The following is a 17,179-nucleotide window of genomic DNA, read 5'->3' on the forward strand; positions in this document are numbered from 1 at the left end:
TATTCTGTCCTAAATGGGCAGACTATTGTAATGCGGAGTTCTCACCAGGAATAATAGTAATGTAATCACTTGAAGCGGTCTCTTTATGGATTGTAGTCAAACAGACAAAATGTATAGTCAGATTAATGAACATAGGCTATCTGTAGAATTATTACTTAAAATGGTTGAAATGATTTGAATTATTTTTTATCTCAATGTTTTCGGTTAATGTGCTTAACAGTAACAGCAATTAAGACTCCAGACTTTAAATTTGCATTAAAACCACCTTTGACGTTACAAGAAACCTCGATTCTTGCAAGTTATTATTTTTTTGTACACGCACGTGTCCAAATGTTTTAAATTTGCCAGGATCTTTTAATTGATTCTTTTTAAAAGAGAGAGAGAAAAATAAAAAATAAATTTTTTGTGAATACACTTTTTCTTTTTTTTTTTTGGCCAATGTGATTGTAAGCTATTGGCAAATGATTGCAAGACTATCCCATGGCCTTGTCAGAGGATTTAGCTTCAAACAATTCATTTCTAAAGCATGGCACAAAAACAATGATTTGGCACTACTTACTAGTAGAGAGGTCTTTAGACTGCTGTGTAATTTCCTCAGAACTCACACTAGTCTGGGAAATACAGCGGGGTAATGAAGTGATGACAGGTATTAGCATGCATAATGGGCTTTAATAGACATTTAGTGTTGTTTAACTAGAAGAGGGAGAAGTGCTTTCCCATTGGAATATTTCTACATTGAAAAACATTGATCACCAATTTCAGAGGGGAAAGGTTAATCCATCAATTTCTGTAACCAAACGGCACTGATGGAAATTCTTTAGGTGACATTCTGGATGAACTGAGCTTTCCATCTTTACAAACAAATGAGTGATATGACAAGCATGTTGTTCAAACCACATTTAACCAATTGATTTTCTCTCCTCTTGTAATAAGATCTGGAGACATATGAACGCGCATAGCATGAAAGGAATTGCTTCATACACGAGAACATACAGAGCTACTTATCAATAAAAGTACTAGCAAACATGTAATCGCCCATTCTTTTTCTTTATATAAAGTTTGTTATTGTAATAAATAGCTGTTATTGAACTGCTTGCCTCTTATTTCCGATTTCCTGAATTTTATTTCAGGCAGCTTTGTGTGTATTGTTGGTAAATGGGAGTCTTTTTAATGGAAGGGTAGAAACATGATATTTTGCTATAATATCATTTTTGCTCTCAGTAATCAATTTAACCCAGATTTGGATTTAATAGCAATGTTTGTCATTTGTTGGGGGAGGGAGAAAGGGGGAGGAGAATGAGAGGGAAAGGGATAGCTTTTTGTCTATGCTACTTTAATAGCTGGAAATGTAAACTACCTGTACAACTCAACACAACAATGGTCCTTATCTCTTTTTTGTTTGTTTTTCCTCCTAAATTCAGTCCTGCTCTGAGTTTCACTTACCCTCCCACACCGGTATCCCTCCAGCAAATGCATCAGCAAATTATAAGTCGTCAGCAAACCCTAGGTTCGGCCTTTGGACACAGCCCTCCACTCATCCATCCTGCCCCAACTTTTCCTACCCAGAGACCTATCCCAGGCATCCCTAGTGTCCTGAACCCTGTCCAGGTCAGCTCTGGTCCTTCCGAGTCCACGCAGGTGAGAGCAAACAAAAGAAACCTTTGCACCTTGTTAATGTAAAAAATAAAACAAATCACATTGTCATGTTAGCAATTAATCACTACAGTCACTGAGAACCTTGGATAACAACTTTCTTGCGGCTATGGCATTTGCAGTCCTTTATTATAAATCACAGGAGTGTATCTGTGATTTCTGATTGGTAGAATGCTTTCTGTCCCTCATAAATATTTCAGTGACTCCTTGTTCCCAACTGTCTCTCCTGAATCAGACAACTTAATCCAGGTGTGGAGTGGGGGAGGAGGGAAAGCATGTAGGAAACCACAGCGTTTTAAAGATAGGAACTGCTCATTCCCAAATCAGGCTAAATATAATGACTATACAGATGTAGGGTGACATTCTACTCTGCTGCACAGCGTAAATCCAGAGAAACTCCACTGATTACTTAAGGTTTTTACTGATTCGTGCAGAGTTTGATTCACTGGACCTGGATTCATCATCGTAGTTGCACTGACACATAACTGGAGTAGTGCAGTAGTGAATCAGGTTGATATTTTGGATTCATTATGGTTTATGTTGTCGTTGTTAATCATTATTTGTTTTTAGCATGGCCTAAGATTGGTTCCTTGTTGTACTGGCTGCTGCAAAACTTGGAGCTAATTCCTGCAACTGGATCTGGACAAATCCCTGCAGAGCCCCCATTGATTTTAATGGGGCTTCAGGCAGGTTCAGAGATGCACCCAGCAAATCCACTTGCAGGTGCTAGCATTCAGAACAGCCAAGGCCGGCCTTACGGGTGGGCAACATGAGCCACTTCCCAGGACATTGTGGTTAGGGAGGTGCCGTGGTCAAGAGACAAGGCGTGGGGAGGGCCTGGGATATGAGGCTGCGGAAGGGAGCTTGTGGCAATGGGAGAAATGCAGTGTGAGCCAGGGGCCATTTTCTCTAAGGCCAGCCTTGAGAACAGCCTGAGATACAAGAGGTGAAATGCTGGCCCCAGAAATATCAGTGGAAGTTTTGCTATTGACTACAGTGGAGCCAGGAGTTTCTCCCAAGATTTTTTGGCCTATGGTTTTGTATTGGCTCTCAGATCTTCTCCTAATTCCACCACTATAAGTCTCAGAAAAATGCTGAGATTCTATCTACAGATGTAAAATAAAATATATAGCCCTTCTTGTAAGTAAACTTTCCTTCTTCTCATGTTGATTGCAGCTAATGCACAGTGATCTCACATTTCAAAATGGTAATCACCTTTTGAAGTCCTAATTGCGTGGAATATTGACTCCTTATTACCTTTCCCCATCCTGACAAAAGCAACAATGGTTTATAATAATGAATTACACAGAGTGTATTCACTTATATTTTTCCCCCTCTCCATTACACGTTCGAATGATGCAGCTATTCTGCAAGTTAATGCTATGTAATTGAATACAGTATAATGGCAATAGCCTATATAATTAACAATGTAGCATCTCCAAATAAAGTTGTTTAGCCGATGCTGCATATTTCCGTTTGGAGCTCTGTGTATTTATCACACTCTAATTTTGTCTTTTGGGGGAACAATATCTGCAGCAGAATAAACCCACAAGTGAATCTGCAGTGAGCAGCACCGGGGATCCAATGCACAACAAGCGTTCCAAGATAAAACCAGATGAGGACCTCCCCAGTCCAGGTGCAGGAAACATGCAGGTACAGCATGCAGGTTTCATTAATCAGACTTTCATCTCACTGCCAGACAGAAGGCACATCTTATCTGTAGCACGTTTTAAGGCTTTGTGGCCCTTGGCCTAGCATACATGGATGCACACACACACTGCATCAGTCCATAATACCAAGGGATGATTATAGAATCAAATGTGAACAGTTATGACCTGGTTTGTTTTATATTTTTGCTGGGGGAGGGGGTGGGGAGAGACTTGCATCTGTGTATGTCTTTAGAGGAGTTTTCAATCCTCTGTTTGCTGTGGTGTATTTGGTGATAAAAGGTGAAACTGAAGCACTTAGGCCCTGCTTCAGCAGAGTATTTAAGCACATGCTTAAAGTTACGCACATGCTTAAATCTCATTGACTTCAACTGGGCTTTGCATGTGCTTCAGTGTTTTGCAGATTCAGGGCTTCAGCATATGATTCTGATCTCATTTGCTATGCTTTTTCACCAGCATAACTCTCTGACTTTGATAGAGTTACTTCTGATTTACACCAAGGTTGGTGAGATTAGAATCAGGTCCTCAGTCTTTTCACTGAATCCATAAAACCAAAACCAAAGTCCATCTAAATCCTACTTGGGGGTCTGAAGTAGAAAATAGCATGTCTTCATAATCTGAAACAAATGTTCAGAAAGACTCCTAACATCTGACTCTTAGCCTGAGCAAATAGCAAGCTGGGCAGAATGGGGCTCTGCTAGGAACTGAACCTATACAACCACACACATACACACGTTCTGGGAAAAAACCAAATGCATCCATCAAGTATCCTGAAAATTATCAGTCTAATTTTGGAAGAAGTTTCACATTCCGAGCCTATTACGGGATTCAGAATTGAAGTACATTTTAGATTGATGATCTTGCTTGCAAGTGCAGCCATAGTATTTGTTCCCAATTTTGATACCCTTACTCATACTGAATAATATTTCACTCAGTCATAATCTCACTGAAACAATTGGGACAACCCATTAAATTAATCCAAGTATTAGAAACAGGCCCTTTATGATTTTATTTTAATTTATTTCATTGTGACTTCCAGTTATTTTTATTAAGACGTTTTGACCCTTCACCTCCCTTCTTCCCCTAACCCTCTTCCACCTCTCATTGATATCGAATGCCATCAGGTTTGAATAATTCGGGACATGATCTGCCTTTTCTGTTTTCCTCTTCTATCAGTTTGTGTAATAAGGCACCACGTGAGGAGGTTCCTGCAGAAATGATCTGCACTGGATATTTCTGGAAAATATATTGTTAAAAGAGGGAACCAGCTCTTAGAGAAATAGCCCATCTCCACTGTTTGGTTTACAAGGCCCACTCAGGGCTTCTGTGTTTTACATGTATGTGGGTAATGAGCTGAATCAAGAATAAATTAATCTAAATTGGGCTTTTCTTACTGTACCTTTCCTTTAATATTGAAGTAATTCATCTTTCTTCCCCCTCTTTATCAGAGTTTCTTCTCACCTCTCTTCACACCTGGATTGTGTTTTGTTATTTTTCCCCCAGGAACAGCCAGAAGGAATGACCCTTGTAAAGGAGGAAGGGGACAAAGATGAAAGCAAGCAGGAGCCCGAAGTGGTCTATGAGACGAACTGCCATTGGGAAGGCTGTTCACGAGAGTTTGACACGCAGGAACAGCTAGTGCATGTAAGTTAATGGTATTCAGGAACTGGGTTTTAAAACTATGTGACCTTTTTCATGGGGGTCAGGTTCTCTGACCCTGTGCTGAGTCAAGTTTCTTAGCTAACAGCGTTGCAAACTGGAGAAGGGTTTATGAGTTTCTGAGAATAAAGAAAACTGTGAGCCAGAGTGCTTGACCTGTTCAGTCAGCTAAAGCTTAGTGTAAAATTCAATAAAGTCTTCAATAGAGAGTGTAATGGCTCTGATCCTGTAAGCCAGCAAACACTATTTTGAGTTAGAGACTTTGATAGTTATTGAGTAATAGTAAGCTGGACATGAATTATTATTAACCTTTACCCAAGTTTGATTTTTTTTCCTAAAGGGATTATAACAATAGAAAGAGGAGAAGGGGAAATTCTTCCCTCCCCCTAAGGATTTACAGTTTATTTTATGTATCAATTTACTGTAGTATGTGCACTGAGATGGATTACTTGGCTGGATATGTATAAACTGGGTTACTGCAGTCCCTTGAATTAAGGCAAATCTTGTAGCCTTTTTCATTCCAGGTCAAAGGTTAGTCACACACACACCTCCCACTAACATTTTTTTTTTGCATTGTTTACAACTGTGTAGTACACTTGGCGAAATATTGCACCATCAAATATAAGAATATCTCTTAGCAAACACACTCTTCCCCTATTGCTAGCCCATGGCAACTCTATTGACTGTACCTCTGTTAAATAATCAAATAGCCAAATAGTAGAACTATTTTAATGATGAACTTTTAAAAAATGATCTCCTGTGCCCTGACTGGGGATAGAGATGCATACCAGTGTTATCAGTTGAAGACAACAGAGCATCAAAACCTCAATGTTTTGTGAAAAAACACCATACACAGGGCTGTATATAATGCATAATTCATTCCTTTATCGGGCCTATAGTATTAAAATAAACCTGTTGATAAATGTACATTTTTTCATGTTTTTTTATACATTCTAGAGCATTATAGGTCAGACCGTCCGCTGGTGCCCATCTACACTGGCTAACGATATTGCCCAGTGGGACTAAGGCTGCATTAGCAATTTCCCGTCAAGACATATTTAACAGTAACAAATTTGTGATGCAGAAATTATTGCTGTCTCACAGATTAGAATATGCCAAGTAGTTCAAAAGTAAATTTATTTCAGTGACATTATATTTTCACATTTTTACACAAGCGTAATGGGATTTTTTTTTTTTGGAGACCATGTGAATTATTTTTGAGCAGAGGGGTAATATTTTTTTTTAATAAAGAACTATTTCAACAGAAGCCACAAAGACTTTGAATTTAGAAAATTAGGCCCCAATCCTTCGGGACGGGTCGGTTTGTTTTCCTGCAGTGTCCACAGGTTCGGCCGATCGCAGCTCCCACTGGCCACGGTTCTCCGTTCCAGCCAATGGGGGCTGCGGGAAGCATATATTCCTGATATATGCTAATGATTGCAAGATTGAAGTATTAGGATGCTTGGAAAATATTTCTGAATATTCAGAAATGATCCAGTGTTGATGATGAATCATTTCCACCAAAATGTTAGAACTAAAAGAGAAAGGCAGACTAAAAATGCCTTTGGTAGTGAAAAAAGAGGAAAGTTGAAATTGTAGACATACAATCTAATTGAACTCTGCTGTGCATGTTATATAGCTAACATATTATAGTATTAAATGGCACTGCAATGTGAGATTTTAAAAGTGGAGATTGTTACTGACCTGATTTGCAGAGGGACCCATTACATTGGTAAGAGACAGCAGCAAGAATTACATGGAAATAGAATGTTTCTTATATTTGAAAGCGATTAATATGGGACCTCACAGCATTACAAAGAAAAAAGTTCTCTGTGGCAGGGACTGTGTCTTCATATGTGTTTGGACATGCTTAGTACAACAAGACCCCAATTCTGATTGGGGCCTCTCAACACAAATGAAATAATAAGAGCAATAATAGTAAATAATAATGATAACTGCCACTTCAAAGTAGTACAAATCAAACTACAAGAGTCAGCATGATCCAGTGGATAGAGCACTGACCTGGGAGCCTATTCCTGACTCTGCCATTGATCTGCTATCAGATTTTCAAAGGTTTTTAGGCGCCTAATACTTTAGAAAATCTGGCCCTTCACCTCTGTGAGCCTCCTTTTGTCTCTCTTAGATTGTGAGCTCTTTGGAATAGAAACTGGCTCCTACTATGTGTACAGACAGCACGTAGCACAATGGAACCTAGATCTCTGCGGGTTCTAAGCACTTCTGTAACAGATATAATAAATACTTACAACTGGGAATTTGGCCAACAGCATTTAATAAAAACAGTATATTAATGACAGGAGGAGATTTTCAAAGGTGCAAATTGCATTTATGTGCTTAATTCCCACGGAAGGAGTTAGGTCCCTAATTAGCATTTGGACTAGGGCTGTCAATTAACCGCAGTTACCTCACATGATTAACTCAAAAAAATTAATCGCAATTAAAAAAATTAACGATGATTAATCACACATTTAACAATAGAATACCAATTGAAATTTATTAAATATTTGTGGATGTTTTTCTACATTTTCAATATTGGTTTCAGTTACAACACAGAATACAAAGTGCACAGTGCTCACTTTATATTATTATTTTTTATTACAAATATATGCGCTGTAAAAATGATAAACAAAAGAAATAGTATTTTTCAGTTCATCTCATACAAGTACTGAAGTGCAATCTCTTTATCGTGAAAGTGTAACTTACAAATGCAGATTTTTTTTGGTTACATAACTGCTTTCAAAAACAAAGTCTAAAACTTTAGAGCCTACAAGTCCATTCAGTCCTACTTCTTATTCTGCCAATTGCTAAGACAAAGAAGTTTGTTTACATTGACGGGAGATACTGCTGCCTGCTTCTTATTTACAATGTCACCTGAAAGTGAGAACAGGCATTTGCATGGCACTTTTGTAGCCAGTGTTGCAAGGTATTTACATGCCAGATACGCTAAACATTCGTATGCCCCTTCATACTTCGGCCACCATTCCAGAGGACATGCTTCAATGCTGATGATGCTCGTTAAAAAAATAATGCATCAGTTAAATTTGTGACTGTACTCCTTGGGGGGAGAACTGTATGTCTCCTGCTCTGTTTTACCCGCATTCTGCCATATAATTCATGTTCTAGCAGTCTCGGATGATGACCCAGCACATGTTTGTTTTAAGAACACTTTCACAGCGGATTTGACAAAACGCAAATAAGGTACCGATGTGAGATTTCTAAAAATAGCTATAGCACTTGACCCGAGGTTTAAAAATGTGAAGTGCCTTCCAAAATCTGAGAGGGACGAGGTGTGGAGCATGCTTTCAGAAGTCTTAAAAGAGCAACACTCTGATGCAGAAACTACAGAACCCGAACCACCAAAAAAGAAAATCAAACTTCTGCTGGTAGCATCTGACTCAGATGATGAAAATGACCATGCGTCGGTCCGCACTCCTTTGGATAGTTATTGAGCAGAACCCATCATCAGCATGGAAGCATGTCCTCTGTAATGGTGGTTGAAGCATGAAGGGACATATGAATCTTTAGCGCATCTGGCACATAAATATCTTGCAACGGCAGTTACAACAGTGCCATGCGAATGCCTGTTCTCATTTTTAGGTGACATTGTAAACAAGAAGCGGGCAGGATTATCTCCTGCAAATTGTAACCAACCTTGATTGTCTGAGTGATTGGCTGACTAAGAAGTAGGACTGAGTGGACTTGTAGGCTCTAAAGTTTTACATTGTTTTATTTTTGAATGCAGGTTTTTTTGTACATAATTCTACATCTGTAAGTTCAACTTTCATGATAAAGAAATTGCACTACAGTACTTGTATGAGGTGAATTGAAAAATAATTTTTTTGTTTTTTTACAATGCAAATATTTGTAATCAAAAATAAATATAAAGTGAGCACTGTACACTTTGTATTCTGTGTTGTAACTGAAATTAATATATTTGAAAAAGTAATAAACATAAAAAAATATTTAAAATTAATGGTATTCTACTGTTGTTTAACAGTGTGATTAATCGTGATTAATTTTTTAATCGCTTGACAGCCCTAATTTGGACCTTTGAAAATCTCCTCCTATGTCTTTAATATTATATTGCTTTTATTAAAGACTGCTGGTCAAATGCAGATGTTCCCCCTCTGAGGTTCTGACATTGTGTGCAGTGTGTGTCCATGCAAATTAGGGTAAGATAGAATACGTAGTTGTGTAGTGTGAGTATATTAATTCTTATTTAATATTTATCTTGAGGTAGCAGCTGGAGGTCCAATCAGGATTGGGATTCCATTGTATTAGACACTGTTCAGACCTCTACAAAGAATGTCCTTTTATTGGCATGAGTTTGTAATAGCTGTGTGACTCATGCATGAGTGAGTTATGCAAGTCTTCACAAACAAGTACAAATAAATTGGTTAGTCTCTAAGGTGCCACTAGTACTCCTTTTCTTTTTGCAAATAAAACCTCTGTGTCACACCATTCTACCATGTGCTCCATAAATTTCACATATTTTACAGAAAGGAGAGAGCTTTAACATTTTTAAATTGGAACTGTAAACGTGCCACTGGGGCAGGACTGAATATTGGCTACTCTGCATGAGACCACTGTAGTTTTTGAGGAAACGCCATATTTAAGTAAAAGACAGAGATCTTTCTCTAGCAGATTTGTTTTGTTTTAAGCTGCTGAGAGGTTTGCTATGTTCAAATGAATTCCAGTGCAGTGGGATTAGTGGGCAGAGTGCAGGTGAAGTTGTGTGAAGGGCAGGCTAAATGCAATTTATCACATAGATATCATCACTACTTGTGTGGGAGGAAGATATTTATTTGTATTTATCTGTGTGTGTATCTCCTGATTCTACTCTCTCACTGAAATAGCTCTGTTGACTTCAGTGAATTTGCTCGTGATTTTCGCTGGTGTAATAACAGGAGAATCAAGTCATGTGTGTGTACATGTGCGTGCGTGGGCACATAGGCGCACGTACTACGTCTACAGAGATTTTAACAGGAAACTTCTCAACTTTAACTATGGCAGAGCTGGTGCTCTGCTACCATATAGATCAGAGGTGGGCAAACTACAGCCCATGGGTCACATCCGGCCTGCGGGACCATGCTGCCCGACCCCTGAGCTCCTGGTCGGGGAGGCTAGCCCCTGGCCCCTCCCCCACTGTTCTCCCTCCCCCGCAGTAATGCCGCCGCACAGGCAACGTGGCTTGCGCCCACCCACCTCCCAAGCTTTCCAATAAGCCTGTCCTGCCGCTCTGAGCGGCAAGGTAAGGGGTCGGGGGCTGGGGTGGGGTTGGATAAGGGGCAGGAGCTCCCAGAGGGGCAGACAGGGAACAGGGAGCGGTTGGATGGGGTGGAGGTTCGGAGAGGGGGTGGTCAGGAGACAGGGAGCGGGAGGGGTTGGATAGTGGGTGGGGTCCTGGGGGGGTGGTTAGGGGCAGGGGGTCCCGGGAGGGGGCGGTCAGGGGACAAGGAGCAGGGGGGGTTGGATGGGTCAGGGGTTCTGAGAGGGGCAGTCAGGGAGCGGGAAGTGGGAGGGGGCGGTTAGGGGGCAGGGCCCAGGCTGTTTGGGGAGTCACAGCCTTCCCTACCAGCCCTCCATACAGTTTCACAATCCCGAACTGACCCTTGGGCCAAAAAGTTTGCTCATCCCTGATATAGATTATATAACATACACACAGACTATGTATGTGTGTATATGTACACACAGCATATATATTACAGGACAATTAAATCTAAATCTTAGGCATACTAATCACTATTTGATACTATTTTTCCTGCACTGCTTGTGTATCCTAATTTCCTCTGCCATTAGTATGAATTGTCGGTACTCAACAAAAGCAGGAGTGGACCCCAAGAGATGGTGTTTTCTTATTGAATTTATAAACAGAACTTTACTTGCTCTGCATAAATAAATAAAAATATACACAAAAGAGGTGTTATGGACCCACCCCAGAGGATTTGACACTGTAACAATTTCAGTAATTTCACTATAACAATTTCATATTTTCAAGTGGTGTGTGCCACTTAGAACTCAGCATGGTCAAATTTTCCCAATACATACACCAAGAGGCAAGGTGTTAAACCATTCAGATGCTGTGCTTTATTTATAGCACCTGTCCATCCTTCCCCCCTCCCCCCAACAGTTAATAGAAAGATTCATGATTCTTCATGGTTGTCTATCTCGTGTCTGACAGTACCGACTGCCCTGCTAAAGCAAGTCACTATCTATAATTGATATCCTTCTATGGAATAGGGTGCCGGTTGCAATTGAAGGGTTTTGCTGAAAGCTCTTAAATCCTGACAAGTTCTGCCCTTGTTCTGGTTCAGTCGCTGAGCTACACTGCTGGAATTCCAGGGTTATTTGAACTTGGTGCAAAAGGGGTGCATGTGTTTCACATTAGCAAATCACAAAGTTGGAGAATAGTATTAGGGCCTGGGCTATATTCGCCTGCCAGGTACATTGAACTCCTGAAAAGCTTGCTTACTTCCATTACTGTTTGCACATGTGTGTTACATACTTCCTTCTGTACATCCTTCAAAAAATATCTTATTTATTTTAGCACTTCAGTTTGCTGCTGGGGTCTTTATCATGCAGCTGTTTAATTAATTTCTCTGCCCAGCGAGATATTATAATTGGGCTTAGCTGAGCTCAAGTTTGTTTTAAATATTTGATAAATGTTCTCTAACGCCCAGAAGCTAATAAGATACTGTATATTTTTTTAAATCTGCTTTTTATTGCAGTTTGCCTTCCTCCCACCCCACCCCAGCCCCAAGAAATCCGTGAGACTAGAAAGAACAAAATATTACGAAGGGGTTAGACATTAAAGATAAAAAATTGTTAAAGAAAATTATCCTTAAAGGAAACGAATGAAGTTATTGTTTAAATATTAACACAATGGCAATCAGAAAAATGCAACACTGTTTCTCATCCCTCCCCTGCTTTCTGTGTAGCCTTGATGATAATTATTCTTTTATTTGAAAACACAAATAGTTATACTTGAAGAACTATAGACCTATTTTGGTTAGTGTTTTCCGCTTAATCGTACAGCAGTAAAATCCTCTTATGGTTCTTGTGTTTGATTATACAAGATCAAGAAAGCCCTAAACTCAGACTGACAGCATACATTTTGCATTTTAATTTTCTGAATCCTTCCTATGCATTTATAGGGCTAGGTTGCCAGATATGCTCCACTGAATGCAAACCTGCTATTGCACCTACTTCTGTGTAGGCAGTGGGAAGGCTACTTGTACTTTATGCACACCTCTTGGCATATACACAAGAGTCAGCCACAGTCTGGCCCTTGATATTTACAAAGACCAATCTAGGATCTGCAGCATGGCCTGTACCCAATAGGACTTGCCAGGTATTGGAGCCATTCAGAAAAACCAACATGTGGCATTTCCTTCATTGACTTTCCTCCAGATTCTTCCTTGGAGGCAGAGGGTTGCACCTCACTCTCACAAAAGAAGCAGAGGGTTCAGCCCCCAAAGCCAGCCCATGCTCCCAGATCAGGGCTACCCACCAGGACATCTAGGCCAAGCTTTTCAGGAATAACTAGTGATTTTGGGTGTCACAATCTATGATACCCGTTCTGAAGCACCTTAAATAAGGCCTGATTTTTCAGACACTGCTAAGCACTCAGCCACTGAATATCAGCCCCCTTTAGGGTGATGCAAGTTGGGAACCCAAAAATTGAGGCACTGGAAATTACTAGTCACTTTTGAAAATCTTGGCCATTCTGCTTCTGCACTGCCTCCTGGTGCTGCTTCTGTTCCCTTTCGGAATGGCTGTGGTGGGCAGGGATTGGACAGAGCTTCCCTTAGCTACCTACAGTGTTCCAGGGCATGGAAAGGACTCCATTCCCCATGCTGAGACTATGGGCAGGTTACTGGCATGGATAAGAGGTTGCAGGGTCAGGCTGTGACTGAGCATGTGAGATGCACCTGTGTGCACATTCAAGAAAAGGTCCTTGAAAATCTTATGGCCAACGGAACAAACAGACCTGCATGGACCAGGATGGCAGGGTTCCACTGGCAACAATTTAGCTGTGCATTGGCATCTTATTTTAAATAGGCAGTTACAAATACAGCCCTTCTCAAATGTGGTTAGTCATCTGCTGTATTCTTTCTTTCTTTTCTTCAGCGCTGACCATGCGTGCGGTACTGTATGTAAAGGCATGGCCCCAGGAATTGAGGGGCTTAATGATCTAAAGGAGCCTCATGACACACGTGTATTTAATGTATTTTTATTTGAAAGGACTGTTTTCAGTGTGTTTTGCTGTTATTTTATTCAGTTATATTGCAGTATCACCTAGCAGCCTCCACTAGGTCAGAAATTCATTGTGCTTGGCAGTGTAAAAACATGACAGCCCTTGCCCTGAATAGCTCACATACGTTTCCTTTCAGTTGAAATGACTGAAGAATAGATTTGACCATTATTTTAATTGTTATTTTCTAGGTGGAGCATTTTATCTATAACTAGCAAAGTTATTTTTCCCTTATTGGGTCCGGACTCTGCTCATTTTCAAAATGTGGACAATTAATCTTTCTCACAGTAGGGTGACCTGAGTGAAATCCAGATCCTGGACTTAATGATGGGCTTGGGGAGGGGCAGAGCTTTTTAGAGGTAAGAGAGAGCGATGGAAAGGTTTTTCAACACCTCCTCTGTGTGTTTTGTAGCTGTCCTCAGAGCTAGGATGATAGTAAGAGGAGGCACATGCAAGAGGGTCTTCGGTGAATTTTGAGTTCTTAGATTTTGAATTCCCCTCCTCCCCCGCCCCGAGTTTATTTAAAAAAAAAAAAAGATTATGGGGAAATTATCCCCCCACCCTTCTTGCATATGGCACAGGCTGCCAACTGCACAGCTAGAGTGTCCGTGTGTGGAGTTGTTGTTTAGAGCACCAACATGCTTTCTAGAGAGTAAAAAGGCACATCTCTGCCCAACACACTTGTGCTCTCTCTCTCTCTGACACACGTTCTCTGTTTAGGCATATAGTAGAATGTTTGGTTGAAAAATATACTAGTAAATTACATCCCAGACCTCTGACCCCTATCAAAAGTAACTGTGTAAGTGCTCTTGGTTTCAAGGCTAAGTAACTCCAGACTCCCTTAATGGCTGCTACACAGCTGGTTTCCACGTGCAGCATGCAAAGTCAGTAGCCTTGAGGGCCTGGTACATCCCCCGCCCACCTTCAAAATGTCTCTTTTCTGTGGTCTGCGGGCTGCCCGTGTATTGGATGGTCATACCTTTTGCAACCCAGGGCTGTGTTTAGAGTAAGCCCTGCCGTATTAGCTACATTTCCTTGCTCGCTGGAGGCCTGATCCAAAGCCCAGTGGAGTCATGCCAGTGGGTTTTGATTCAGGTTCCCTAAGTGGTCTATTACATAGTGTGTATAAGCTGGTATCCCGATGCAGAGTATGGCCTTCAGTGAACCAGCGAGGAAACGGAAGGTTAGGTTGTTCTGGTTGCTTTTATTTTTTAAATAGAGAGAGGGTTGCAAATAAACAAACCACCCTAATCTGCGAGGAATTAAAAGGGGATTTAGAGAGAGGCCATGTAATCATTTCAATTCTAATTGCTCTATAATTAGCACTTCTCTTTCAGCATCAGTAAACCTTGTTGTTAACCTACTACTGCTTTTCGTTTGCACTGCTGGAGCCAGTTAAACTGAAAGGAAAGATGAGCTGCAAGACGCAGTTTAACTAGCACAAGTGGGCACACAGATGGGAAGGACCAGGTATGATAACAAGCAAGGGGATTGGCTGTGCTTTTTGAGTGCAAAGACGTACAGGGGGAGTCTTGTGGCAACGAATATTATTTTGCATGTCCGGTGGCTGGTTTGGGTAGCTGTGCAATCACACTGGCAACTTCTTTCTTGTTTTAGTTACATGAGTCAGGTGATTTCCAACATTTATTCCATGTGTGAAATAGCGGTTGAGGCCCAAATCCTGAATATCCTGCCTGAATAAACAGTGTTCAGACAAATGTGTGGAAAAGGCATGGGACAGAGCAATGGACTATTCAGCACTCATGTATCATAGCTGGTGCATAACTGATTGTATCTGCTAGTCCAGAGTGTTGGAAAGAGAAAAGTAGGCCCAACTTGCTGGGGACCCAGGCCCATAGGGGACCCAGGCCAGCAGATTTACTCTTGTTGAAATTCACTCCTGTGCAGAAAATTGCTGTAGAGCTTGGTTCTGCCAAGTGCAAGTTCTTCACTGTCTGGCACCCCACATCCTCCAGAAGAAATGCAGTGTTTCTACTGTGCTTTGCCTCCCACATGGCTGCCTACAGGGTAGAAGGCTGGATTTGCTCTACAGTGCACACAAGAAAAGCTAGATTCAAAATCTTTGATATGAGGGCCCCATTTTCCACATTGGCCACCCAAACTGTGCCTGAAAGGTTTGCGTGTGCAGTGATTGCTCCTGGGAATCTATGCGGACCAGGTTATTACATGTGGAAATGCTTGATCATGCATAGAAATGGCAGTTTTGCATGTGTCAGTGTAGGCTTGTGGGTATGCAGTTACATTTAGCTGATGCATTTTAGACAGTTCTAAGAATTTGACGCTAAAGTTTCAGTTGCTCTATTCCCTTTATTCTATCTTTTTTGCAGAATCTTTTGTTTGTGTAACTTCTTAATAGAAACAAGCAGCGGATCCTTTTACCTGATTGAATACATTCAGTGGTTTTGCTCTGAAGCTTTTATGCTCGTGTGACTTTCCTCAAAGTGCTGGGTATCTAATCTATAAAATGAATGGGTGGTGTTTTTGTCAGGAGTGGGTAGGTTTGGTGGCTTGTACTGTAGGTATGAGGTCTGCAAATACCATTCTTACATGTATCACTGGGTTGAGATGCTGCAGTTCTTAGAGTGAGATAAAGTAGTCAAGCTGAAAATGAAACAAAGCTCTAACTGTATTCCTCCTTGTGTTTAGCAGAGATAAACTTCAGTGGAGTCTCAATGCTGCTCCGTTTGGCTTCTGGCAGCAGCTTTAATTGGTAAAATGCAGATTTTTTTTTTTGATCAAGAGAGGATTATTCTTGTTATCAGTCTGGAGCATCTTATTTCAAGATGAAAAGACTTTGCTGAATTACAGATGCCAACATTTTTACAAAGCACTTTGGCGATTGACATCTCAAAGAGAGAGTATGATTTATTAGCCTATAATGGCTAACACTGAGTGCTGGTCTAGGTCCCACTGATTTGTGAAATTGCTTAATATGAATTGCCTTTTGGTGTAATTCAAGCCCCAGGTTTCTCAAATAAACTTAGTATATAAAGTATATGTAACATTTTGTATCTGCAAGGGGGGGAGGGGAAAGGATGAGGAACACAAAACAAGAGAAAGAAAGAAAACCTGCTTTTAAATCCATCTTGGTGGTGCTTTTTACAGTAGTTTGGCTGATAAGCTGGCAGGGTAAAGATTAATAACGCGGCTTGTCGCTATCAGTACTTGCTTGTCGATTCTCTGTAACAGGGCTGTCTGTTCAGCATGGAAATTATTGATTAAGTAAAAATTGCTATTATATTGTGAAGTGATCCATAATCACAAACAGTGGTGGACATTCCTCTTTCACATCCCAAGCCATGCATCAAGTTTTCCCTTGCAGTAATTTATTGTGTGCTGACGCTCCCACTCATTAGGCTTATCCTCTCCTACATGTGTCAAGAAAGCACTAAACGAACAGCAGCAGCACGGTGGCAGGTGGGAACATACTAAATTTTCAGGTGGAAGGAGGAGGTTAAACAGCTCAGCTAGTTCCAGCCATTCCTTTCCGTTAGCAGCTTACCTCCAACAGTGCTTTTCTCCAGCTATGGGCCTGATCCAACTTCCACTGAATTTAGTGAGTTTTTTGACATACGTTTCAATGACAACAGAATCAGGCGCCACAAATATCAGGCCTCTAAATGCTCATTATTCCATGTGATTCTATTATGCAGTTGTCACTTACATTAATTACCGTACGTGGCTGAAGTTCACCCAAGCCCGGAAGGGAATAAGATCCCATAGCAGGGTTGGATAGGAATAGGGCAATGCAGACAGCAGTGAAGTCGAATAAAGTCTGCACCCTCCTTTACATCTTGGAGCATGGGGGACAGTGGGTGATTTAAGACATAGTCTTCTATGTTGCCTTAGTTGACAGGCTTCCTGAGTTTAGGATTCCTGAGTTAGGGTTGCTTCAGTTAAGGCTTTG

General features: G+C 40.8%; 1 protein-coding gene across 1 annotated transcript in view; it reads left to right on the forward strand.

Moving 5' to 3' along the window:
- Positions 1-17,179, forward strand: part of GLI3 (GLI family zinc finger 3) — a 243,747-nt gene that overhangs the window by 192,696 nt on the left and 33,872 nt on the right. Inside the window, exons 8-10 of the mRNA XM_073332835.1 lie at positions 1,422-1,638; positions 3,190-3,306; positions 4,824-4,964. Of these exons, the coding sequence (XP_073188936.1) occupies positions 1,422-1,638; positions 3,190-3,306; positions 4,824-4,964 (475 nt within the window). The remainder of the gene's footprint in view (positions 1-1,421; positions 1,639-3,189; positions 3,307-4,823; positions 4,965-17,179) is intronic.

This window comes from Lepidochelys kempii, chromosome 2 (assembly GCF_965140265.1).
Source record: "Lepidochelys kempii isolate rLepKem1 chromosome 2, rLepKem1.hap2, whole genome shotgun sequence".
NCBI lineage: Eukaryota > Metazoa > Chordata > Testudines > Cheloniidae > Lepidochelys > Lepidochelys kempii.